Source organism: Poecilia reticulata, chromosome 23 (assembly GCF_904066995.2).
Source record: "Poecilia reticulata chromosome 23, P_reticulata-male-v2, whole genome shotgun sequence".
NCBI classification, from domain to species: domain Eukaryota; kingdom Metazoa; phylum Chordata; class Actinopteri; order Cyprinodontiformes; family Poeciliidae; genus Poecilia; species Poecilia reticulata.
In genome coordinates this window covers 16,959,534-16,983,359 of record NC_088852.1, presented here as the reverse complement: position 1 = coordinate 16,983,359, position 23,826 = coordinate 16,959,534, and the positions used below count along the sequence as shown (strand labels likewise).

General features: G+C 42.5%; 2 protein-coding genes across 3 annotated transcripts in view; both read right to left on the bottom strand.

Moving 5' to 3' along the window:
• The window catches only part of rerg (RAS-like, estrogen-regulated, growth inhibitor), a 36,691-nt gene extending 30,211 nt beyond the window's left edge, over nucleotides 1-6,480 (bottom strand). Inside the window, exon 1 of the mRNA XM_008401470.3 lies at nucleotides 6,006-6,480. The gene's annotated coding sequence lies outside the window, so the exon portion shown is untranslated. The remainder of the gene's footprint in view (nucleotides 1-6,005) is intronic.
• A 661-nt stretch (nucleotides 6,481-7,141) lies between these two features.
• On the bottom strand, nucleotides 7,142-23,826 carry cenpe (centromere protein E). 2 transcript variants are annotated; one of them, XM_008401469.3, is made up of 46 exons: nucleotides 23,545-23,826; nucleotides 22,160-22,272; nucleotides 21,982-22,071; nucleotides 21,750-21,868; nucleotides 21,520-21,639; nucleotides 21,338-21,419; nucleotides 21,190-21,257; nucleotides 21,038-21,112; nucleotides 20,872-20,923; nucleotides 20,668-20,755; nucleotides 20,046-20,175; nucleotides 19,776-19,895; nucleotides 19,516-19,668; nucleotides 18,952-19,096; nucleotides 18,775-18,874; nucleotides 17,844-18,258; nucleotides 17,577-17,633; nucleotides 17,022-17,189; nucleotides 16,807-16,881; nucleotides 15,837-15,990; nucleotides 15,627-15,760; nucleotides 15,341-15,541; nucleotides 14,692-14,898; nucleotides 14,488-14,625; nucleotides 14,236-14,370; nucleotides 13,768-13,959; nucleotides 13,544-13,612; nucleotides 13,395-13,454; nucleotides 13,162-13,284; nucleotides 12,844-13,056; nucleotides 12,319-12,393; nucleotides 12,123-12,239; nucleotides 11,807-12,025; nucleotides 11,496-11,591; nucleotides 11,320-11,400; nucleotides 11,013-11,135; nucleotides 10,702-10,896; nucleotides 10,396-10,605; nucleotides 9,705-9,911; nucleotides 9,369-9,560; nucleotides 9,122-9,289; nucleotides 8,946-9,046; nucleotides 8,452-8,546; nucleotides 8,100-8,235; nucleotides 7,434-7,798; nucleotides 7,142-7,275 (listed from the first exon to the last, which is right to left on the bottom strand). In XM_008401469.3, the coding sequence occupies exons 1-46, from the start codon at nucleotides 23,595-23,597 to the stop codon at nucleotides 7,217-7,219; spliced, it is 6,288 nt and encodes a 2,095-aa protein (XP_008399691.2). In that variant the 5' UTR covers nucleotides 23,598-23,826; the 3' UTR covers nucleotides 7,142-7,216. The 2 variants fall into 2 exon arrangements, with proteins under 2 accessions (XP_008399691.2, XP_081459905.1); XM_081603779.1 differs by having other exon boundaries at nucleotides 18,775-18,865.

The following is a 23,826-nucleotide window of genomic DNA, read 5'->3' as shown; positions in this document are numbered from 1 at the left end:
GAAAAATAAAGCCGTGTTTTTACTCATTATAGTTTTGGCCCAATGAGATGCAGTAAATTAATAAGAGCAAACTTCAATCAAATTCCAGCATCTCTGCCCAGAAAAATAAAACCTTTGAAATATGTTTGGGTGAATGTCGCTGCCAGAAATCTGTTCTTCAAACCGGCTGAAGTTATGAAGTGGCAAGTTTCCAGGTTTTTTTTTTCTTCCTGCTTCACAAACACACAGTGCATCAACCTCCATATGCCTTGATTATGGTGTGTCACTTGTCTGTCATTTGCAGCCATGTGAAAACATAAGGAGAACCTCTACAAGCAGCTGCATGTGGTTATGACATACCAAGCAATCCACTGAACTCCATATACAGATCGGTTGAAAATATGCTACAAGTCTGTTTTTTTGTTTTTTTTTCCACGTACTTAGATATATGGACATTTGCCATAATTTTGATTGTTTATTGATATTACTTGAATCTCAGTATTGTTAAAAAAAAAAAAATAGACCTTTAAAATCGGTTTGATTTTAGCCATTTCCTTATGCATCTTAAAAATCAGAGGTTTTGTGCCTTTTGGAGCTCAGACATTAGCTTTTGTTCTAACTCTTTATTTGGGAGTGGACATCACGGTGAGATCTAGACAGCTGTCAGCTCTTCAGGAAAAAGATTACGGTGGTGACACACTTCCGCTAATTGGCTAATACATCCAAAGATGGCGCCGCGTGAGTGGCAGCCTGTTACAGCAGCTCTTATCTTATCTTAATAGCGGAGCAATTTTTTGTTTAGCCCTTTTTCTCACCTCGAAACTGCTTAGCACAGTTAGCTTCCCTTGAATGATCTTTGTCTGAATAAATGCTAACGCGTTAATTTCCTGTGTGCTGCTTTGTACATTTTCAGTTGAATAAAATTTGACATCTGTGCTGAAGAAACAAGAAACACACAGGAACTAAATAAAATAAAACACGGACAGGAGGGAACAGGACATAAACATAAAGACAATATGGCGATACATCAAATTATGATTTCAAAATTAAATTGGTGCTCCAGTGTTGCAATGGCAGATATTTGAATCGGAGTTAGCGCTTTAGCAATAGCTTCCACTAAAAACTGTGTTGGTGTAGCGTTGCAGTGTTAGCAGAACTAAAAAAAAAGAGCAGTTAGCAATCAGCTATTTCACTGTACGAAGAGCAGTCTACAAGTAGAAGTGTCCTAACCTTTTCCATAACATGAAAATGCATTTTGCTGACAAGATTATTTCTTGTATATGTGCAGATTAATTACCTAGCACAAAAAGATTAGACATCAATATGTGAAAGTTTCTCATTAAGAACTGAAAATTGTATTTAATGCTGTCTTTAAGTTTTTCACATGCCAGCAAGGATGTCTCTTGCTCTACTGGGTTTATGATGGCAAAGTAATAATGTAACCATAACAACGCTAATATTTAGTTCTAATATCATGTTTCACTGCAAACCTCAGCAGGACTTCTCTCCCAACGTCTGAAACACAAAGTGTAGAGAAAACTTATTCCTGTCCACACAGGGTTTAAAACTTTTGCATCAAATGGTCAGTTTTCCACATTAAAGCTTTCTAATGACTTTTAAACAGAACCGATGATATTTTTGCTCTTATGTTCAGTTTCTGCTTTAGCTCTAATTCACCCGGCTGCAACGAACCAGACGAAGACGCTGCAGCAGGGAATCACTTTTGAAGAAAAGAAGAGGAACTGCACAAGCGGCGTCTCCCTACTCCATCATTTCTTCCTCATCATTTTTCCATCATCATGGCCTCCACGTACTCCATCAAAGGAGAGACTGATGCTAACATCACACCAGGATTTTCCTATTTTAACTGTCGAGTCCAGATTCTGCTAAAAAGAACAAAATGTAAAAAAAAAAAAAAAAAAAAAGGGGGGGGCGAAGAAAAACGAGACATTGTTGTAAAGTCAGGTAGAGCCAAAACAAAAGACATATCGTTGCTGCAGCATTTTTTTGGGAAACAGTGGTGTTTTTGTTTGCCACCCTTTGCGTGTCAGACAGGGTGATCATTATCCACTTTATCGCAACTCCATCCAGGCCAGGGGCGGGCGCGCCAGGACAGGCTTTGTTGAGCTTACCTCTGCTCATGGAGTCAGGAGAATACATTTGGGATGGTAGAACCAAAAGTGTTGGGTATCGGGCTAACAGGACGAAACACGCAAATACACTTGTTTGTTTTTTCTCACAACGCAACGCAATATGGAGTGCAACAAAAACTCTGGGAGTCAAAGATCTCCAGAGACGGCAAGAATAAACACTTGCTTGCAGAATATGTCCAAATAATGTGAACGATGGCTAAATTTGATTTATCCAGGTCTGATAAAGAGGGTCCCATCTCTTAAAGAATCTTGTTGCCACCGGTGCAGAGCATGCCCCATGTCGGCAGTACGAGGGAGTGAGAGCAAATAAAGTCAGAGCAAGAACTAGAATGGAATTCTGCAAGAGGAGCAAAATGAATCTTTAAGATTGATTCTGAGGAACTATTTATCAGGAGAAGAACAGTTGAGCCGTTCCATTCCTTCCAAACACTATCTGATCGATGTTCAGATTTCTATCTCGTCCAAGAAGTGGGCTTACTCCTTCAAAAAGAGTGGGATCAAAGTATCAGCAAAGAGCTTTTATTGTATGTTTTTTTTTTTTTTTATGATGATGATGAAGAACCGTGTCACCAAGCCAGAGTCAAGAAAATGTGCTTCCAAGATCGTAACGTTGAAAATCTAGTCCTATGATCAGGAAATTCCAAATGCGAAACTCTGTCGTCAAAAAGTGAGTGGACAAACAAAAGTCAACAAACTGATTAACTCGAAGCAGAAAAAACATGTAAATGGATCTGCATCAATTTATATCCAGAGGTTTATATCGAATATGTCAGAGACAATTGCAGTTAAGAACACTGTTAATATGAAGCAACGATGTTTCTGTTGGCCGCTCTTTGGTCCATTCCACATAGACACGAGCTCATTTTCTCAGATCCTGCGTGTTAAAGCTCACCTGAACTCTAGCCTACAAAGTCCAGTTCATCTGGGGATGTGTGAATAAAACAATGGGTTTAGCAATCGGTATCGGCTCAGTTGAAGGGAACTCCATGTTAAATGGATCGTGGTCTTTTGCTGAAGAACAAAAAGAAATCCTTCAACCGTTAAAGTCTGACACCGCTCCATTTTTCTTTACATTTTGTGTAAACAAAAGTTGCGCTCTGGGTCTTTTTCAGAGGTTTTCATGTCGTTTCCTTCTGTGGTTGTTGGTGCAGTAATATGGTAAGATTTGTTGTGTTTTATTTTAAAAAAGAAAAAAAAAAATCACATTCAAAGCAGAGAAATTAAGAAAAGTATAAAGGTATTTTAAGGCAATCTTGGGGAGCCCCATGAATGTAGAGATTTTATTTTATTTTTTTAAATCAAAGCCAATCACTCAGTTATTTAAAAAAATATATATATTCATTCTATTGCATTTCAATTCTTGTCAGATTTGATGTCATAAAATCATCTTAATATCCACTGTAATCATCCTTTGGAGAGAAAAATGTTGATTTCAGAAATATAGATATAAAAAAAACAACGTTTTATCCAGGATGTGCAAGTTTGCCGTTTTTGCTCTACATGGAACTGTGCTCCACATCCAAAATGGCAAATAGGAAACATACACACGTGCCCTTTCTTTCCCCCCACCTGCTCCTCCCTGAGTGCCCAGCTGGGTTTTGTCTCAGTTTTACTTTGAGAAATGAATCTGGGTGGTGGTGCTGTGGCTTTCAGAGATTACAGACCGGAGAGCTCCAAACCATGGGAGGAGATCTCCTGCAGCACCGACTATAGAAAGACAGCAAACCACATGCCTGTCACCAAAATACACACAGGGAAGCGCAGTGCAGCAGGAGGAACGAGAGTGGAGAAAGGAGTCCTACGTCTTAGAAAGGTTAAACTAAGTTTTATTGTTATGTGAAACTTGTAGCTTTCTCAATGGAAGAACTAACCTTATACCCATATAGTAAGTTTACTATAAGTTAAAACAGATATTCTGAACCTCACAGCTGAGCCCAATCTGAACCAGTCTCTGTGTTTGCTGAGTCTAAAACTGGCATCATTATACTATGCACCAGTACGATACTGTACACCTGTTTCAGAAAGCAATGTTTCAAAACTGCCAAAATACTGTTACTATGATTTAAGAGCAAAATGAAAAAATAAATAAATAAATTTCAGCCTGGATTGAGCCTGAAGACCTGAATGGTTTGAGAACAGTGTTTTAAAAATACATCTAAGTTTCAACCTGCATCTTTGCTAAATAGCCAACAAATGGCTTGCTATTTTAGCAAGTAGCCTGTCTAAATAACTGGCTAATATAAGCAACAAAAAAAAGTGTCATTCTAAACAATGAATGCTTGAAAGCTACTGATCAGATTAGTTGGGGTTTATTCTAAGTTAGCACTGGTGTTTGTCTCAAAACGACAGAAGAAATCTGTGAGGTTTCATTGAGGTCAGTTACAGCCTCAGTTCTTCATTGGGCTTTTTGTATTCCTGGGTGGGGTGCCAGTTTATTTGGTCTCCAAAGTACTGTTTACAGTTTTCTCCAGACTTTCGCCTTTTCAACTTGCTTTCAAGTTGTAGACTTTGTGAAAGCTACCTTGTTTCTGAGTGGCAATTAAGTTATTAGCTGCATTTTCTTTGGCCATAAAATGGTTCAAATTGGAAGCACAAAAAGAAATGTATTTAATGGAAATATGCACCAATTTTGGGTAAAATTCAGGTTTTCAATAAAAAGGTTTGGTTTTTCAGTCCCATCAAATTGATGCATTTCGCAAAACTGCGATGGAAACATTTTTTCGCGTCACACGTTGCTCCAGTAGCGACAGAAACACAATAAGACGCAGATGTCTCTTCTGGCTGAAATAAATCTGTTTACACCTGTTGCTGCAAAAATTAATCCTTCTGATGAGTGATACATATATATATATATATATATATATATATCACTCATTTGTAATGGAAACAACTAGTGAGGCTACAGTTCATTATTCCAGGCGTTACGTTGTAATAATTATGATTTATAAACTTTTAGCACTTTGTTTTTTTGTTTTTTTTACATACCATACATAGAACTGAAGTTCTTATTGTCATCCCTTCCTTTTATGTTTTTATTTTTTGGTTGTCATGAGTCACAAAGCTCAAACAACTGAACTCAGTCCCCAATCGATCTGCATCTTTCCTGAGACAGAACCAAGATCCTTTCCTCTGGTCAGTTTGGCAGACAGACACCTGTGCAGTGGCTCCTAATCCTACTGAGGTCTGGCCTGTTATGCAACACTAAGGGACGCTCTTGAATGCCAATTAGTACATCCTGGATCCTGAAGTGGGAACCGAAAAATACGCATGAAAGCAAGTTTAACTGAGCAACAGAAGCCCAGGAAGGAACTAAAAGACTTGTAGACGATAATTAAATAAAACCGACCTTTTTTTTTTTTTTGTACTAGTCTGATTTCAGTAACCGGTACTGTAGTCCATAACTGTAATGTGCAGGAAAAATAATTGTATGGAAAAATTTGAATACCGACTCCCTGATACTTTGATTCCCTACAATAAAATCCAGAGCAACCAATCAACTTAAGTTATAAATGAATACAACCTTTGTGCCTGAAAATGTGATTTACTGCACAATTTAGTTTGCATACCTGAATTAAACCATAAAACAGTTTCTTTCTGTAGTTAATTTCATCTGTCAGTTTAATTTTAGCGAGATTATTTTCCATATTTTATCATTGAATGTTAAGCTTTGCCATAGAAACGGCTTTAGTCTGTTTTGCTTTGAGACGATCTTTGATCTCAGAGATGCCATGACCTTCCTTAAAGGTTCCCCCACCGGGTGAAATGTTAAGCCTCCTCAGGTCCGCTCTGCTCCACACCTTAATGCGGCGCGGTCACCTATAACGCCTCCATTATGCACCTTCAAAAAAAAAACAAAAAAAAAAAAAAACTCACCGGACTGGAGAAATAATCCTCGCGGATCAGGAAGGGATAAAATGTGGATCAGGAGGGGAGGAACGAAGAGGAAAAGTTGGCTCCGTGGATGAAAGGGACGTTTGACCTTCTGAGATGGAGATCCGAACACGACGCGCCGCTGGATTAGGAGGGATGGAGGCAGATTGGTGGACAGACGAGTGGATGGATGGATGGTAGGATGCTGTCAGAGCAGACCGAGCTGCAGCTCTGGCAGAGATGAATGAATCCTGGAAACACCGGAATAGACGGAAATATACAGAGGGGGGGAGCGGCAGAAGTCCCTGTCAGGAGTCCCCGTGACCGGGCGGCTGCTGCTGCTGCTGCATGCCGCCGCATGTCGGTACTGAGGGGGCAGTGACATCTAGTGGCAAAACGAGGTAACACAAGCTCCTGCGCCGGAAAAGGGAGATTCCACAGACTTTAGCTGTGGCTCAAAGTCGTACGCACTTAAGAGCGATTTTGTGGCTCTTATTAAATTAAATTTGTAAAATTTCTTCTTTAAGATTTTATAACTAAACATCCAGGATTTTCTTTGTGTTTGATACGATATTGATATGAACAATATCGTAAAACATTTTAAAAAATGCATCCAAAACATAAAAAAGATCTTCTGCAATTATGTCATTTCAGGAAAGTTTGTTTTACGGGGTTTTGAAGTTTGGTTTATTTAGTTTAAATTCAATTATCCAACAAGAACAAACTTTTTACTCAAAATCTGCTTTCAGGTACAAGTTGCTGGATATGCGATTCCACTAGCGGAACAAGTCAGCGTCGGGCCGGGGGTCGGGCCAATTACCGGGCCCCTAACACGAAACTGAAACTGCTGACTTTAACATTAAATACACCGTTCTCAACAGTAGAGGGCGCACTTTTCCCCTCAACTGTTAACGATTCGGCCCATAGCATTTGGAGCTCACAAAATATCAAACAATAGTGAAAATACTGTACCAATAATTTGGACCGCAGCATAAAGCATTTCTGTCAAGTGTCCCTTTTTGGCCGGGAAACTACCGTTTACAACCCCTTCTTCCCACCTTGCTCCCGTATTAATATTTTCCCATAAATGTCCAGTGTTATACTAATCACATATAAAACCAGAGGTAAAACTAGACGGCTTTTCTTAGCATTAATCTAACAAACTTTATTTAGAATTCTTTTTCTTACACATTTAAAAGACATTCAAATTTATTTCACTGGGTCTTGCAGTTGTCATCTTTCCAGAAGTCCAGTTTTTCAGTAGCAGGTTCATCTGCAAAGAAACAATAAAATGAAAATCAGAAATTTACATAAAAACTTTAACACCAGCAGATCAGACTGTAGACTTCCCAAGCAGATTGAAATCTAGACTCCTACTTCAAAATTTGGAAGTGGCACAACAGAATATGATGATCAGAATCAAGAACCAACCTGCTTTGATTCCGAGGCTGGAGTTATCGAAGAATTGTGTGGGACAGTTTCTGGTCAGCATCTCTGAACCTTCACCTGCACTGAAAAAGCTGCTTTTGGGAGAGTCCAGCAGCGAGGCTGCGCTGACCAGAGGCTTCCGAGGAGACGCCACAAGTTTCCGAGGGGAATCCAGAACTTTCTTAGGAGGAAGGTAACTTTTTTTAGTGGGGCTGAACAACAAGATGCAGTCTGAGGCTGAAGACAGGGCCCTCTTCTTAGGAGTACAGGGGGAGGTCTGCCTGTCCTGCTCAGCTTTGTTCTTCCCTTTAAGACTGATTGCTCTGTTCTTCCACTTAGCAGTCTCCTCCTCCTGGCAGGAAACCAAGCTGATGAGAGAAAGGTCAGAGGTCAGAAGCCTGAACTTTCCCAGCATCACTGGTGAAGTTTTTTCTTCTGGTTCTGCAACAACTGCTCACATTCATCAGGTGTTTTCATGATGTAAAGCATTTTGAATTGTTGCTGTACAAACAAACTTGATTGACTGAGATCTTGTTTAGAGTTAAAATCAATCTAAGGCAAAAGTCCCAACTCCAGTTAGGTTGTTTTAAAGTGCATGGACCCGACCCAAACCAACCGCTTTCTGACGTTCTCTACAGCACATATGGACATAAAAATCGATCCCGTTACCTTTCCAGCTCTGTGATCCGGAGCCGGAGCTGTTTCACCTCTTCTTCCAGCCTGGTCTTCTCCAGCAGAATGCTGCTCTGGATCATCGTACCTCTGGGGTTGGTCAGTCGAGCGTGAATCTCCTTCCCTGTGAGAACTAAACGGAGAACAAAAAGCAAGACGTTTCCAATGATTACTGGATACAATCGTTTGTAAACCTGTGGCCCTCTGAAAAACTGAATATGAACTAGTTATAACATTCACGACTGATGTTTGCTTCCATTCCTACTCAATTTAACCTTGAATTGTGAGGGGAATGTAGTAAAATAATAAAACAAAAAAAATTGAGCTGATTTTCTACAGATTGACTTACACGACTCCTCGCCCTGATGCTGTGATCTCAGATCCTGCTTCAGCTTCCTCAGAGACTCCTCCTTCACACTCAGCACCGTCTTCATCTTCTCCATCCTGAAAGCAGAGCCAACATTAACACATTACAACAACAAGCAGGTCTTAATCCGTCATCACTAGTGTCTGTGGCCTCTTCAGTCCAAACAGACAGTTCTACTCTTTAACACCAGCAGATGTGTTAAAGAGTAGAACTCTTCTGAAATCGTTTCTGAACAAGATTGCATTTAATGTTCTGCTAGTTCTTCCGACTTTCCATGCCATACAAAAAAAAAAGAAAAAAAAAAAATAAAAAAAAAAATCCAGCAAATGTGTCGTGACAAAAAAAGCCTCCCAACTTTATGAAGGGCTTCACTGCTTTCAATGAAGAAAACCTCAACACACACACACTCCTCAACTCTGCAGAGTCAAAACTTAAGAGTTGAAGTAAAGAGCGAGGATAAATCCAGGGTTTCTTACTCTTGCTGGTGTTCCAGTGTGATGGAGGCCAGCTTCACCTCCTCCTCACACAGTTTGCTCTGGAGGTTTTTCAGCTGAGCTGCACTGAGTGATGCCTTCTTCTAAACGAGAGAGAACAACCAGCTTTAGCAAAGGGAAGCTAAATCAGGACCTGTACAGAGAAACTTCAGTCATACTTCAGACTCTTCCAGTTTGACCTTTAAGGTCAGGATTGCGTTCTCCTTGTCCTTTACAAGAACTTTAGTGTCCAGTAGTTCAGTCTGCAGGAGCTGAGTGGTCTGCTTGTGGTTGGACTCCCTGTTCTTGGCTTCAGCCTTCTCCTCCTCTAGCTCCTCCTGCAGAGCCTGAAACACACATAACCAACAGGTGTGTTAGCATTTTCCTCCCAGACTGAAGAGGCCGACCTCTATAAACCAGACTCACTGTAAGCTCTCCTGCTGCTTGCTGAAGCTGCTGGTAGTCCTGGACCGAGGACAGGTTTGGTTCCACAGGCGTTCCCTTCAGCTGCTGCAGCAGTGATGAAGTCTTCCTCCTCTCTTCTGTAAGCTGACCATCTGTCTGATTATCCATCTGCACTAGTTCATCCAAAATCTTACTGAGCTCATCACTGATGACCTACCAGAGCCAGTCGGAGAGGAAAGACAAAAAATGTTCAAAGAACTAGTAGCAAAACGTTAGCTTTATGAAATATTCAAAATCAGATGGATTTGAACTCTTACTAGAAGAAACAAAACATTATTGGTTATTAGTAAAGTGCACCTGTAAAGGGATCACCCCGTTTTGGACCACAAGTCTCCTCCGTTCAGCTTCATGGCTGAGGATTCTCTCGATCTCGCTGATGACCGGCGGGCTGGAGGCGGCTTCAATGGACTCGTTGAATTTGAGCCTCTCCTGAACTTCAGCTTGTCGAACTGCGACGTATGAAGTCAGGTTGGTCTGGAGCCTCTCCAAAATGCTCTCCATTTTCTACAGAGTAAGTCAAGATGCGACATGTTAAACCTCTCATTTTCAACCAACAGCTGAATGCAGTCATTTGGACCCACACCAGACTCGGGGCGGATGCTGAACAGCAGCAGTCAGACGGCTGCCTTTACCATCTGGACACTTTTAATGTAGATCCAAAGCAGAGAGAACAAACTCCACCTATACTCACTGCTGAGCCTCTGCAGCTCCACAGGCAGATACTTTCCAACACCATGAACCCGTTAAAAAGAATCAAATTATTGGTGAACAACATCAACACACTCAGCAGGCATAACTTGACTTCCTCAGATCAGATGGGGACTCCTGGATTTTTCTTTACACCAATAACTTTAGCTTTTCTTTTCAATAAACGGCAGCGCTGATAAACCATCCTTTGCATCCTCATCGACCACAAGGGGCTTCATTTCAACTCCATGTTAACTTTCTAAATAACCCTCAACGGGTTCATTAGAGGAGCAGATGTTACCTGCTGGTAGAGCTGACGTTTGTCCAGAAGCTCAGAGAGCCTCTGATTCCACCGGGAGTGGAAATCCTCAATGTTGACGGAAAACTTAGGAGCGCCAACTCTGGACATCAGCAAGTCCTGCAGCCGTCTCTCCTCAAAAACAGCCAGGTCTCTATTCACCACCAGCTCAAACGCTTTCATATAGACACGCGGATGCTCCAGGAGCCGTCCCTAACAATCAGGAGAGCAGAAATTTTCAGTTTCCAGTGGAAATGGTCAACATTTCTTAAACTGCTTCTAGAAAACAGGAACAAGAGTAATAAGTACAAGAGCTTTTGTGAAACTGCTGCAGGTCTGCAATCCCAGCCGAAAAACGTCGCCGTAGACGGCCAGCCTGGACTTTGGAAGGCCTTTCAGGTAAGAAAGCTTCAGGAAACACTGGACTATCAGAACGTTCTCCAAGGTTTCAGAGGCCGTCTCTGTGCACTTTTCTTTAAACTGTTGGAATTTTCCAAAGGTTGCCTAGAATGACAAATTTGTGTGGTTTTAGGAACATAAGAATCAGAAAATATCTTCTAGCATCAAATGTTGCTCAGTCGGATTGCCTCTATATGAAATCAAACTTGAACATCAATTACATCAAGATGATCAGCAGAGTCCTGCAGGCGTGACAGAGTCTCCCAGAGTGCATTGGGCTTCTGCTCCAGGTGGTTCAGCTGCTGTCTCAGGGCTGACAGAGACACGTTTGCTTCATTGAGCAGCTGAAAAAATAAAACAAAAACTTTTGTCATTATTTTAAGAGCCAAACACCAGAACTTTTTCCACAAATGATTTTCCTGTAACGACCAAAAGCACAGCTCTAAATCCATGCATGGACTGAAGCATGCAGTAAAGGTTCTGGGAATTTAAAAAGTTAAACCAAGAATGTGACCGTTTGGCACAGACCTGCTGAGAGGCGTTACATTCAGCTTCAGACTCAGCTCTTCTCTCCCTCTGCAGCTGCAGCTCCTCCTGCAGGTTCTGCCTCTGTCAGCAGGAACAAGCAGACATCAGAAACCACCAGGCAGGACTGGAGGAGCTTAAACTCAAGAATGACTTCTTGACTCCAAATTCAAAAATACTTTTTGCTGAAATGTTGCTTCTTGTTCGTCTTTTTCTTTTTGCTTCTGCATCAGCAGCAGCTCCAGCTGGGTGATCTTCTCCTGGAAGGCTGACGCCTACAACCAGAGGTCAGTTAGTGGAGATGTTCCCTAAAGCCCATTAGTAGTTCCTTTCAGATCAGGACTCCTCCAGAGCTGCCATCCCACAACTTTTAGATGCATTCCTGCTCTGAAAGTGCCCGAGTCAAAAAGGTTTGATGCAAGTGCGTCAGAGAAGGAATGAATCTAAAAGTTGCAGGATGGCAGCAGCCCTGGTGGAATGGACCACATACCATGTGAATGTTGTCCTGCAGCTGCGCCTCAAGCTGCTCCTTCTCCTCCCTGAGCCCCTCCAGCTCCTCCAGCAGCAGGTCGCTCTTCTGACTCAGAGTCGTCACGCTGAGCTGCAGCTTCTCCATCTCTTCTTTGTGCTTCTGCAGGTTCTCTTTATCCGACAAATGAAAGTCTCTCTCTGCCTCAACACTTGCCAAGTTATTACATAATTCTGTTATCTGTAACAGAACAGTAAAGTAAAAAAAAAAAAAAAACAGAGTGTTAGTGGAGCTGAACAGCTCTGGAGGAGAGATGAAAACAAAGGCCGACTTTAACCTTCTGCTCCAAAGAGCGTTTCTCCTCTTCACTCGTTTTCTTCAGCTCAGAGTTCACGTTTCTTTGTTGGTGCAGGTCATCCTGGAGAGCCTTCAGAAGTTCTTCTGTTGAGGAAGCCTTCAAAGAAAAACGAAAAGATGGAAAAAGTTCACACTAAAACCCGTCAGTGAGAACTAAGAGCAGGAATGAAGCTCACCTTCTGTCCAAGTAGCTGTAGCTGCTGCCTCTTCTCCTCAGTAACAGTCTGTACAGACATGCTCAGCTCCCTGGCCTGTTCACACAGAAACAGTGGACAAGATGGCCGCCACTGGCAGTTTGACACAGCTTGCATTTCATTCTGTTTACACTAAAAAAAAACCTCAACTAGATATCCAGTATGCTGGATGTTTGAGATGCACTAAAGAGGGACGACATCAGCAGCTTGTTCTGGTAAATGAGACTCAGGTCACATCTGAGCTCTACAGAGTCAGAGTCTGTTCCAATCTGACACCAAGTTTCTCTGCAAAGTCAGGGTGGGAAATAAAATGCACCAAGCTGAAACTTTAACTAGACAGAGGAACTGGCTGATATTTGAAACCCCAACATTACAAAAATAACACTGGTCAACAGAAAAAAAATAAATAAATAAATATGGTAACTTGTAGAACAACTAAAAAAAACAAACATTTTCCTGAGGGCTGCACAGAGTTGGGAACAGAATTTATCTCCATTGATCACCAACCTCAGCCTCCAACATCTCCATTCTTCTCTGCAGCTGCATTTCAGCTTCCTGCTTCTGTCTCAGCTCCTCCTGCAGCTCCTCTCTCTCCTGACTGACCGTGTCCAGGGAGCTCTGCAGCTTCTCCAGCTCCTCCTCAAACCGCTGGCTCACAGCGTCCCTCTGGGCCAGCAGACCCTCCCTCTCTGCTTTCACACACTCCAGCTCCTCAGCAAACTTGGCAAGAAGGAGAAATAAAGGGAGAACATGACCTTTTTTTATAGAAGATTAACATTAAGATATTTAGGAGCTAAAATTGTTCAGTGCTCTCCTCTGCTGTACCTGTTGGTGTGTGTTGCTGCTGCTCTGCATCTCCATCAGCTGACTCTTCAGCTCCATAATCTCTTCCTCCATGCGCTCCCTGCTCTCCTTCAACACCTGGAGCTCCTCCTGCTTCTCAAGCATCTGAGTCAGACAGAACAAATGGTCCAACGTCAGACTCGGCCGTCGCCCTCAGACTGCCGCCTGCTTTCAGTGGGTGGAAACAACCAGTGTGTTTAAGAGAAACGGCTCACCAGCTTTTCATTTTCCTGGAGAACAGACCTCAGACGCTCCAGCTCCTCCAGCTGCTGGATCTGTAGCCCAGAACAGACAGGAAAGCGTTTGGGTTGAAGAATGGGAGAAAAGCAGACGTAACCAGACAGAACACAGAGGGAAGTGGAACCTGCTCGTCTTTCAGTGGATCTGCTTCAGAGAGGAGCTGCTGCTGCTGCTGCTGGAGCTCACACTGCATCTACAAGAACAGGATCTGTGAGAACCACTGAGGCTCTGGGTTCATCAGGTTTCACTCACATGAAGGATTATTCCAAACATAAATGACGTTTGTTGCAGTTGGGCTGCTCCAGGGAGTTTGACCGTCTCCACATGAGAATGACTTTGTGTTTTTACCATGTGGATCTTTTCCTCCAGCTGTGATCGGAGCTCCTCCTTCTCCCCCCTCAGCCTCTCTACAGCATGCAGCAGCTCCTCTCTCTCCTCGGTCAGAGCAGCCAGTCTGCCCCGCAGCTCCTCTGCACTCTGGCAGAGCAGCCCGTCTGTTTCTGCCTCCGTGTCCCTCAGCTCCTCGCTTAAAGCCGTCATCTGTTTCAAACGGGAAACAGAACTTTAATGTGTTTTGTGAGCAAAGCGAACCCTCGTCTGATTTTCTATGAGAATCTTCCAACACTTGACATGAGTAAACAGGTTGACTAGTTCAGTTCTTTAGCTGCTCTACCTTTATATTCTTTTTGTCTGCTCATTCTTTAGTTAGATTATTTCCTAGTCTCCTCTGTCCTCTCCCACAACCAGCAGGAAGAGGACAGAACTGTTCAGCAGCTTGTCTCTCTGTAGATGGTTGTGTGTGTCTGGTATACTCACACTTCCCTGTGCCTCCGCCTCAGTGGGACCTCCATCCTGCTTGCAGACGTTTTCAGACTTCAGCAGTTTGAGCTGCTTTGCCTGCTCACGGTTCTTCTCCAGGACGCTCCTCAGCTCCTCCTGGTTCTCTATCATCTGCAGAACAGACCAGGTTCAGCTTTCTGTCCGTCATGGTAACGGCACCTCATGCTCAGCTATTTTTAGATGCCAGGTGTTTTAATGCTGATATAATCAGACGACATGTTCGTTTACCAGCTCTACATTTTCCTGCAGGTCCTGCTTGAGCTGATCTCTCTCTGCGGTCAGAGAGGCGACCTCAGCCAGCAGCCTCTCCACCTCCTCTGTGGAGCTCCTGCTGCCATCTTGGAGCTCCTGTTTCAGCCTCAGCATCTGTTTAGAGGAAGAGTTATCGTCACTGAGCCAGGGAGGAGAGGGCACAGTCAACACTTTACTCACATGTTCCTTTAACTCGGACTCCTTCTCCAGAAAGGCCGTCATCATGTCAGAGTTCCTCTGCTTTTCTTCTCCGAGTTCTTCCTGAACGGACCTGAGCAGGACGTCAGTCGCTGCGTTTCCATCTTCAGAGCTCTGAACACGTCGTTCCATCAGCAGAGCCTCTCTCTCTGCTTCTACACGCTGGAGGGCTTCAATCATTTCCTTCAGCTGTTAACACATTCATATTAACCCAGTCAGATTCCAATCGAGTAAGATTACTGCCAACAACTCAATATTATTCAGGACCCTGATCTGCATAGGATGAGGATGTAAGATGGTGACTAAAGTTGTGTTCACACTGCAGCCTGAAGTGACCCAATGCTGATTTCTTTTCTTTAATCAAGTCTTATTTTATCGCCGTTGTCGTTCACATACAAGTCGCATATATTTGGAGTGTGATCTCCTGTGTGAGCCACAAACGGCCTGAAAGCGCCCCGCATGCGCAGTAGAGGGCGCAATAACGTCACACACAGGGAGCGTGCTCAGTGTTTTACCAACCACCGTAAAAGCGGTTGGTAAAACACCACAGAAGAAGTGCAGAATGAAGAAACCAGAAAAACTGCAGCATGGAGTCAAACTGAGAAACCCTGAGTCCAGGTTTCTTGCTCACCTCGGCGTCTTTCTCTTCCAGAGAAGCTAAAAGCCGGCTCCTCTCCAGGTCGCTCCGTCTCTGCTCTGCTGTCAGTGCGTCGAGCTGCTGAGTTAAATCAGCACATTGTTGCTTCAGCTCCGTCTCCTCAGCAGCCTGACCTGACTGGAGGTCATCAGTCGTCTTGTTAACATCCTGCAGCTCTCCCGTCAGGTCTCCACTCTGAAACAGGAATTACAGAATGTGAGATTATATGGCGGTGCAGTCAGGGTGCCGCAGAGGAGCCAGCAGGAGTTAAGCCGTCCACCTGATCTCCAGGAGTCTGAGGTGAAGCCTGTTCCTCCTGCTGCTCCCTCGGAGCCTCCTCTGCCTCTCCACACAGAGCCAGCTCCTCCTGCAGGTTGATGATGCCGCTTTCCACTTTCACGCTTCCCAACATATCTGGAAATATGGAACAGTTTAGAAACCCCCATCTGATGTCACAGATGGAAACCCGTCCCAGTTCATGGATCATTACTTTGTGGGAGTGTATAATCTAGAGCGCTGAGCTCAACGTTGTCATAAGAAACATTCAGGTGTTTTTCAGGATAGCTGGGCTTTTCCATCTGCAGCTGGAGAACGGATCCGGTCAGCTCAGCCTCCAGATTCTCCTTGCTGGCCGTCAGGATCATCTGGAGAGAAAATAATCACTTTGAAACATTTCCTCCTGGCCCAGTGACCCAGACTGACCCAACTACTAAATCCTGTTTATGAAGGGGGGAAAAAGAAATCCCGTTACTGTTGGATGTAGCCGACTGCTGAGGTGAATACCTCCAGGTCCAGGTGCCAGAAAATGTACAAGCCTGTGGTTGCTAGGCAATCTTGCAGGTGTTGAGTGGCAATCAGGCTAAGATTTCACTGTTGATATTTTGGCAGATGTTCTCTTCATTGGTTTGTATGCCAGTGACATGTGATCCTTTATCCATGCTAACCAGTAGAGATTAGCTCTACTGGTGCCACATGTGATGTGCCGGTGGAATTTGGGGAGCGTTACGCTTAATTCAGCATAGTTAGAAAAATTTAATTCCTTTGTTTCCAAGTTAACAAACTTTGAAAAATCAGCAGGTGATTAAAAATAAATATGTTTTGCACCGATATAAATGTTAATACAACAGGCACGTTAAAAAGGATGCATCTTTTTCTCTTTAAACTCGGCTCAAGTGGTTCTGTGTGTCTGAACCGACCCTCAGTGGTGATGAAGGATCTGCATTTACTTCAAAGGTTTGGAGACTCAAAGCTTAAAGCCAGAAAAACATGGAGTCATCTTGTGCTCACTGTTCAAAATAGACATAGCTAACAGTTTAATGTCACGTCTACTGATATGATAACAGAAAGAGATCACGTTGAGTAAAGTGAACACACGTAATGTTCATTTGGCTTTAAATTAAATATTGAAAGAAGTTGCATGAGAAATGTGCCAAAGTATCACAGCCACACTAACACATTACCTCCAGTTGGAGGCGCTGTTGCTCAGACAATTCGATGGCCTTCTTTAAACTAGATATTTCCTTCTGCAATTCATTCTGCAAACAAACAGTAAGAGGTACAATTACAAAATAGTGAGATTATATTCATGCAGTCTATTGAGCACATCATAAATCACCAAATGAAAGACTGCTTCTCATTACTTTATTGCAGATAAAGACGTTCAATTGAAATCTACCTCCTGTTCCTCCATGAATTTCAGCTCCAGACTTTTGAACTCTTCCAGATCCTTTTTCTCCTTCAGCTCTTGAAGGAGAGCAGCATTTTCCTTCTCTAGGCTCTGCGTGTGCTCCAGGAACATCCCCAGCTCCTGCTTCAGGTGGTCTCGCTCGGCACCAACCGCGTCCTGTGGAAAAGATACAGGACATGTGACCTTTTAGGTTCCTCCTACCTGAAATATCTGCACCGTCATCCCTTGTTGGAATGATGTGGTGAGCAATGAGGTCCCCAAGACGGCCATCTTGGTTTTCCTCCTCTAATGTAGTCTCAGACAGTAAAGTAAAGTGGCTTATTGTTGGCTTTAGATGCATTATCATATCATTTGGAAGCTTTGAGTGAAAGAGTTTGCTAAAGATTAAATAACATAATTTCTTATTGGGACACAACATCATGACAGAAAATGTCCAAAGCAGAATCTATGGAGTTGCTATAATTATTCCTTCTATTGTAGTTTATTCATCGCCACACTGGGAGGTTGTGGCTCTGCAGCAGCAGCAGCTTTGGTCAGCGTTACCTTCTCTGACGCCAAGGTTTCACACAGCTGGACACTCTCTGCAAAGCCTTTCCTCATCTGGAAGACAAGACTTTAGGATTAGAGCCCAAACTGGGACACTTTATATCCAGAACCATCATTGCAGTTTTTATTTATTTATATTTCTACAAAAGCATACAACATATGAAATACAAGCAAGAGACAATATTATAAAAAAAATAAAATAAAAAAAACTGAACCCGCTCAACATTACTGCTCCAGAGAGCAGCTCCTGATCCAACAGTATACCTGGTCAGATTCAGACTGCCTCTTCTCCTCCAGCTGCCTCTCCAGCTCCGACACTTTGAGCTCCAACACGGCTGTGGCTTCCAGCTTCTGCTGCGCCTCCGTTTGCAGAATCTTCTCCAGCTCGGCAACCTTCTGCTCGGCTGCTTGCATTTGCAACGAGGCATCCAGTTTCTGCTGGGTTTCGTTTTGCAGCTGCACCTCCAGGTCTGCCAACCTCTCTTCCGACTGATTTTTCTCCGCTGCCCGTCGTTTCTGCAAAGACTGCAACTGGACCTGCAGCTCTGCGACTCGGCTGTCCAGGGTTTCTGCCTTTTGCACAGCCTCCTCCCTCTGTTGACGCTCCATTTCGAGCTGATGCTCCAGGTTGGTTAGTTTCTCTAGAAGTGCACATCTTTGATCAGGAGACGCCAGGTCACTGGACATAGAGATAAAAACATAAGAAGCTTATTAGTTGTCTTTTATCAAGTGGGACAAGTTATTCCTAAGTTTAGCCTTTAGTTTAATAGTTCATGTGCAGTATAATCATTGGAACTGTGTGATCCACAGTTCCAATGCTGGACGATAAATTGTCCCAGAAATTATTGCTATAATAAAATTGTTGTTTTGAGGTCATTTTAAAGTGATGTCAGCATAAGTACACAAGAACATATTCTCAAAGAGCAATAAACTTTAAATTCTAACGAGCATTTAACACTGGAAATGGAAGACATTTAAAAAAAAAAAAAAGAATTATGATGTCTCTAAACAAAATTGTCCTTCAAAAAAAGAAGCTAGTTGAGTCCAAAACACCAGACAGAAAACTTTTACCATCCAGTTTTTGGTAGAAAGAAAAACAATAATCTCCATACAGATGAAGATTATTGAGTACGTTTTAGGTTATTGTGTGATTTATATTGCGACAGGCCTACTGGTGACCTCATGAAGAACCCACCTGTCCCCAAAGCTGCGAACAGTCACAGAGCTCTGGCTCATCTCCATCTCGTCTGAAGGCTCCTCAGGAATCCCCCAGTGAGGGTCGAAGTCTTCGTCAGCTACAGCGCAGTAAAGACCAAGTCCATCATCTCACACGAACCACTCAGAAAGATTTCCATCTTCAGTCGCTCCATACCTTCACCTAGATCCCCAGAACAGAAACGATCAGCTCTCCTCTTCCTGCTGAAAGTCACGTTCATGTCAGATATCCCGTCGTCGTCGCAGGCCGGCTGATGGCCGTAGAGCATCTTTCCTCCCCATGTCACCCGGCGCTTCGGCATCTGATACAGAACACAGCTGGCATGTTAGTGAGTGTTTAACCCTGATGCTAAACAAGCCTAGCAGAACCATCAGTCAACCAGCAGCCTGCTGCGTTTGGGTTGAAGGTCATTATGTGATATTGGATGACAATACCCAAACACCCACTACAATGTCTACACAGGCAAACAAAACACGTTTTTTTGCACTTCAGTTGTGGTTCTAATTAAAGTGTTTTTTGCTTCTTTTCCATCTTTTAGACATGACTCGTCACATTATTTGCTGAAGTTACAAATAACTGGTAAAGACAGATAGTGGTTTGGACTGCTGAACAAAACAAAAAAACTCAAGAAAAAAAAGAAAAATCAAAAACACAACTCTCCGCTGAATGAAAAAACAGAAAGAAAGAAAGCAAGAGCACTCTGCTGAATAACAGACGGACCTTTGGAACAGAGACCAGGTTGGAGCTGGTGACCAGCAGCTTGGTCAGGTTTCTGATCCGGTCCTCTTGTTCTCTCTGGAGCTGATCCTTCTCTTGGAGCAGCTGAGACAGAACCTCTTTCTCCGTCACTGTTGTCTGTGTGACCGAAGACACCTGGAAGAGACGAACGTACGAGTCAAGCAGAGCAAAGAGCTGCAGAGAAGGAAGTTTGATCAGAGTCAAATCGGAGAAGCCTGGTGACGTTAACCAATCGTTCTAACCTCATTCAGTCGACGCTTCAGGTCAACGATCTCATTCCGATACCTCTTGAGCAACGCTCCGTCATCCGAGACCTCCGTCACATGAGGGTCATTCTTCATTTTCTTTGCGGTGCTGGCAAACTGAACATGAGGAATTCATCTGAATACTGGAGTGTTGTGCATTCTGACAACTTAAGTAGAACGTCTCATGTAGAGTAAATGTAAAAAAAAAAAAAAAAAAAAAAAAAGGCAACGTTCAAGGTTATGTTGACCTGTGAAATGAAGACAAACCTGCAGAGTACTGAGGGTCTCCTCCAGAGAAACGGGCGTGATGGTGCTGATGATGACCGTTTTAGCATTGCCTCCTAAGGAGTTCTGCAGGATGCGGGTCAGTTTGCTGTCTCTGTAGTTGGTAAAACCTCTGGAGAGCATCGACAAGAAATCCAGCAATTAGTGGATTCACAAATAAAGGATCTATTCAGAATGCAAGAATTGTATTGATTTTATTTAAAATACAGTAAACCCCTGACCCCCCACAAACCCCCCCAATATTGGAATATGAACTGAAACAACTAAAATTAAAAACCAAGATAAATACAACTCTGCAAGGCAGACCTGCTGGCTGGTATACAACCAGGACAACCTGAGTCATAAAGACATTTTATTAATATTTGTTCAATATACTCAAGTGTTCCGTTTGTAATTTGGCCTGATTCATATAAAGTGAGTTAGAAAATCGCTATACAAATAAAACAATTTCATGATTACTTTTTGTTTAAAGTACTAAATCTGATAAATGAAGTTAATCATCATCAAACCTGTAGAGTCAGAATGTTGGAACACAACCCTATTCAGAGAATGGATGAGGAATCTAAATGCATCTGATGTAAACTGAATCGCCATGGTTACTCACTTCTGGTTTTCATCAGTGAGTTTCTTGATCACCTGTCCCAGTATAAACAGACTGAGATTGATATTACATCCTTCTTTGAAACGAGTACCTGTGGATTTGAAAGAAAAACTGACAGGTCAACTCAAAGCGTGATGGTTAAGAAAACCTTTTAAATTAAAGCTAGAAATCAAACCATAAAGATGGACAGTGGTAACTCCACTTTACCTTCTGCCCCCGTTTGACTGGCTCTCTCAGATCCAGCGAGATCCACTAAATTCTGCACACAAACAAAACAAACAAAAAAAAAAAAAGATCAACTTGCCTCTCCAAAATCAAAATCAACAGTATAAATATTTAAAAAGAGCCAATTTTTTTTTTTTTTAAAACATACTAAATGGGAAACAATAATGGCTCCATCAGCATTTTCCCCTGATGCTGGATCACTCCTATCTCTGCTCTCCAGGATCTAGAGAAACATTAGCAAGTCAGAAAACGTCACAGCAACAAACTCCACGTCATCCTACATGCCGAGTTGTTGCTTACCATACGGAATATAGTGTGTGAGCGGCTGCTCCGCTGGTTCATTTTAGTCTTTCCGTAGTGACGGTTCTCTGGAGGCAAACAAAATAAAAAGACAATGTGTTGACAGGAAGCTACAGAGAAGTTCACCGCTGGTAACCTAAACTCTTACTTTCTCCCTTCCTAATCCAGGCGAGGGCTTGTGAAGACGTGGTGACGAGCTCCTCGGTCAGGTCGGCTACGTAGACCGTTTTCTACACAGTGAACACAGATCCACTGATCAGAGACCGTCTGTGACGCAGCATAGATTCTGCAAATACTTCCATACTGAACAAAAACATTTAACCCACTCACATTCATAGTTTCCCGAATTTCCAAAGGTTTTCTCTTCCAGCTGTCAACAAGCAGGTCCGTCACCGTTTCGTTGTAGATTTCCATGTAGGACACTCTGAGAAGGAATTCCTTGTTTGGAAACTTTGGATGAAACGAGGAAAGATTGTTTAGAAGAGTCACACGCACGGCCAACAGTAAACGGACTAAACCAGCATGGCGACTTTTACAGCGAGTCTCACGGAGCTGCTTACCGTTTTAATAGTTTGGAAAACATCATCTACGGCCAGAGGAATGACTCCACGGTTCCGGTCACTGCCCATCATTGTGAACGTCTTCCCCGAAGAGGTCTGACCGTAGGCAAATATGGTTCCTGACAAGAACATGCATCAACGAAAGCCGTGCAAATAGAGTCAGACTATCTGATTTGATAGTACGAGGATTCACAGCAAAGCAGTGAGCAAAACATTCATTTCTATTACATACCATTGTAACCCTCAACGGTTGACACAACCAGAGGCTTTGCGATGTCCTGGTACAGCTGGCTTGTAGATTCTTCAGCACTAAACACTCTGTCTGTAAACGGGAGGAAATTGGACAGTAAAATCATCTTAGTGGGTCACAACACACACAATTATAACGCTGCATATGATTTGATGCATACCAAAAGTGAAGCACTTGCTGGAATTTCCATCATCAATCTGACGAATTGATTTCTTGTCAGTTTCCCAGAACAGCTGGACAGGCTGAGCCTTTTCTGAAGCTGCATTTTCTTCCCTTAGAAAAGAATTGGAAGGAAGAAAATAAAAAATTATATTAAAAAAATATGACTACAGAGAGATTCAAACAGACGGACGTCAAGCAGCTGGAAACTGTTCCCAGCGATGAACCAGACTTGTGCAGCTCTACAATTCCCTGCCTGATATCTTAAACTTTCTCATCGTGTCAAACCAGGAAGCAGCGTGTTCCACATGCGAGCCTTCAGATAACTAAAATGTGTCAGTTTCCACGGCCATGACATCATCCAGACTTTCACCATTTAAAGAGAAATGAATCATTCTGTGTGCAAACTTCTGATTTTAAAGACCATAAAGAAATCTGACATTTCTCACCATTATAATATTTAGCAAATAGAAATACTGGCGAATTCTAAAAATCTTAAAACAGAAGAAGTTTTGTCCAATTTAAATTCAGACCGTGAGAAGAGCAAAATGTGGATGTGTCCATTTGATGCATGTAAACTTCCAGTTTCAACTATATGTCTAATTTATACATCATAAACCTTTACTTTATTACACTTACTGACAGCAAGTAATTTGTTCAGTTATTTATGTGGGTTATGTTGATGTAAATATAGATACCAGGGTGTGTATTGGTAGTGGATCAATACTTCTGTTCACAGCATCTCCTCCATATGTACAGCAGTTTCCTCATGCATCAGTGCATGTGCAGGAATTAACATGGCAGTCCAGTAGAACAATTTAACACTAATTTTGAGTCAACATGACATGGAAGCTATTGAAAAAAAATATATATTAAAATGATTTAAAATCTCAAATGACTGATAGAAATGGGAGTGTGATTGGTAATTAAATCTAGTAGCATGAATTACAATTGGTTTTGTGTCAGTTGGCCACGAGGCAACATCTATATTTGTTTTTCACTCAGGAGTGTTTGGATCGTAAATTTGTTGACGGTCCCTATGCGAGAACCTCCGGGCGAGAGAGGAGGGAGCAAAGAACGCCTGGCCGAAGTTAGCGTTCCTGAATCGGATCAACCTTGAGCTAAACGCCGCGAAAATTCAATATCCAACTTAAAACTAACTTCATCTTCCTGCTGTCAGAGCTATTAACGACTTCCGTCTCACACGAACGGCTGAGCGGGATATATGGAAAAAAAGGCACCTTCTCTATAGTTATTAAATTCTAAAATGGTGTGATGTAAACATGTCATACAGAAAAGCAGAAACATGATACAGACACAGTTAACGTCAGCTTTGGGTGAGGAAGGAATCTTTTCTTCTGAGTGACTCGGTTCAGGAAAACTCACCTCTCAGCAACAGGACGAACACGGACACAAACTTTAACAGCAGACTCCGCCATGTCTTCTTCAGGGAACCTGACGGAATAACTGAAGGGATGGTAGAAAACATTTTAAACATGCACCGCTTTAATTTGATTGGACAACGTCATCACGGGGACTGAACCACACACGGTAATGGGAAAAATAAGGATGTAATATTTTTGGAATGACTATTTATGTTTTGTCTTCTAATATCAAATGCCACAAATAGGTCAAATATGGTCTCATGAAAGCTGAAGTTATATTGAT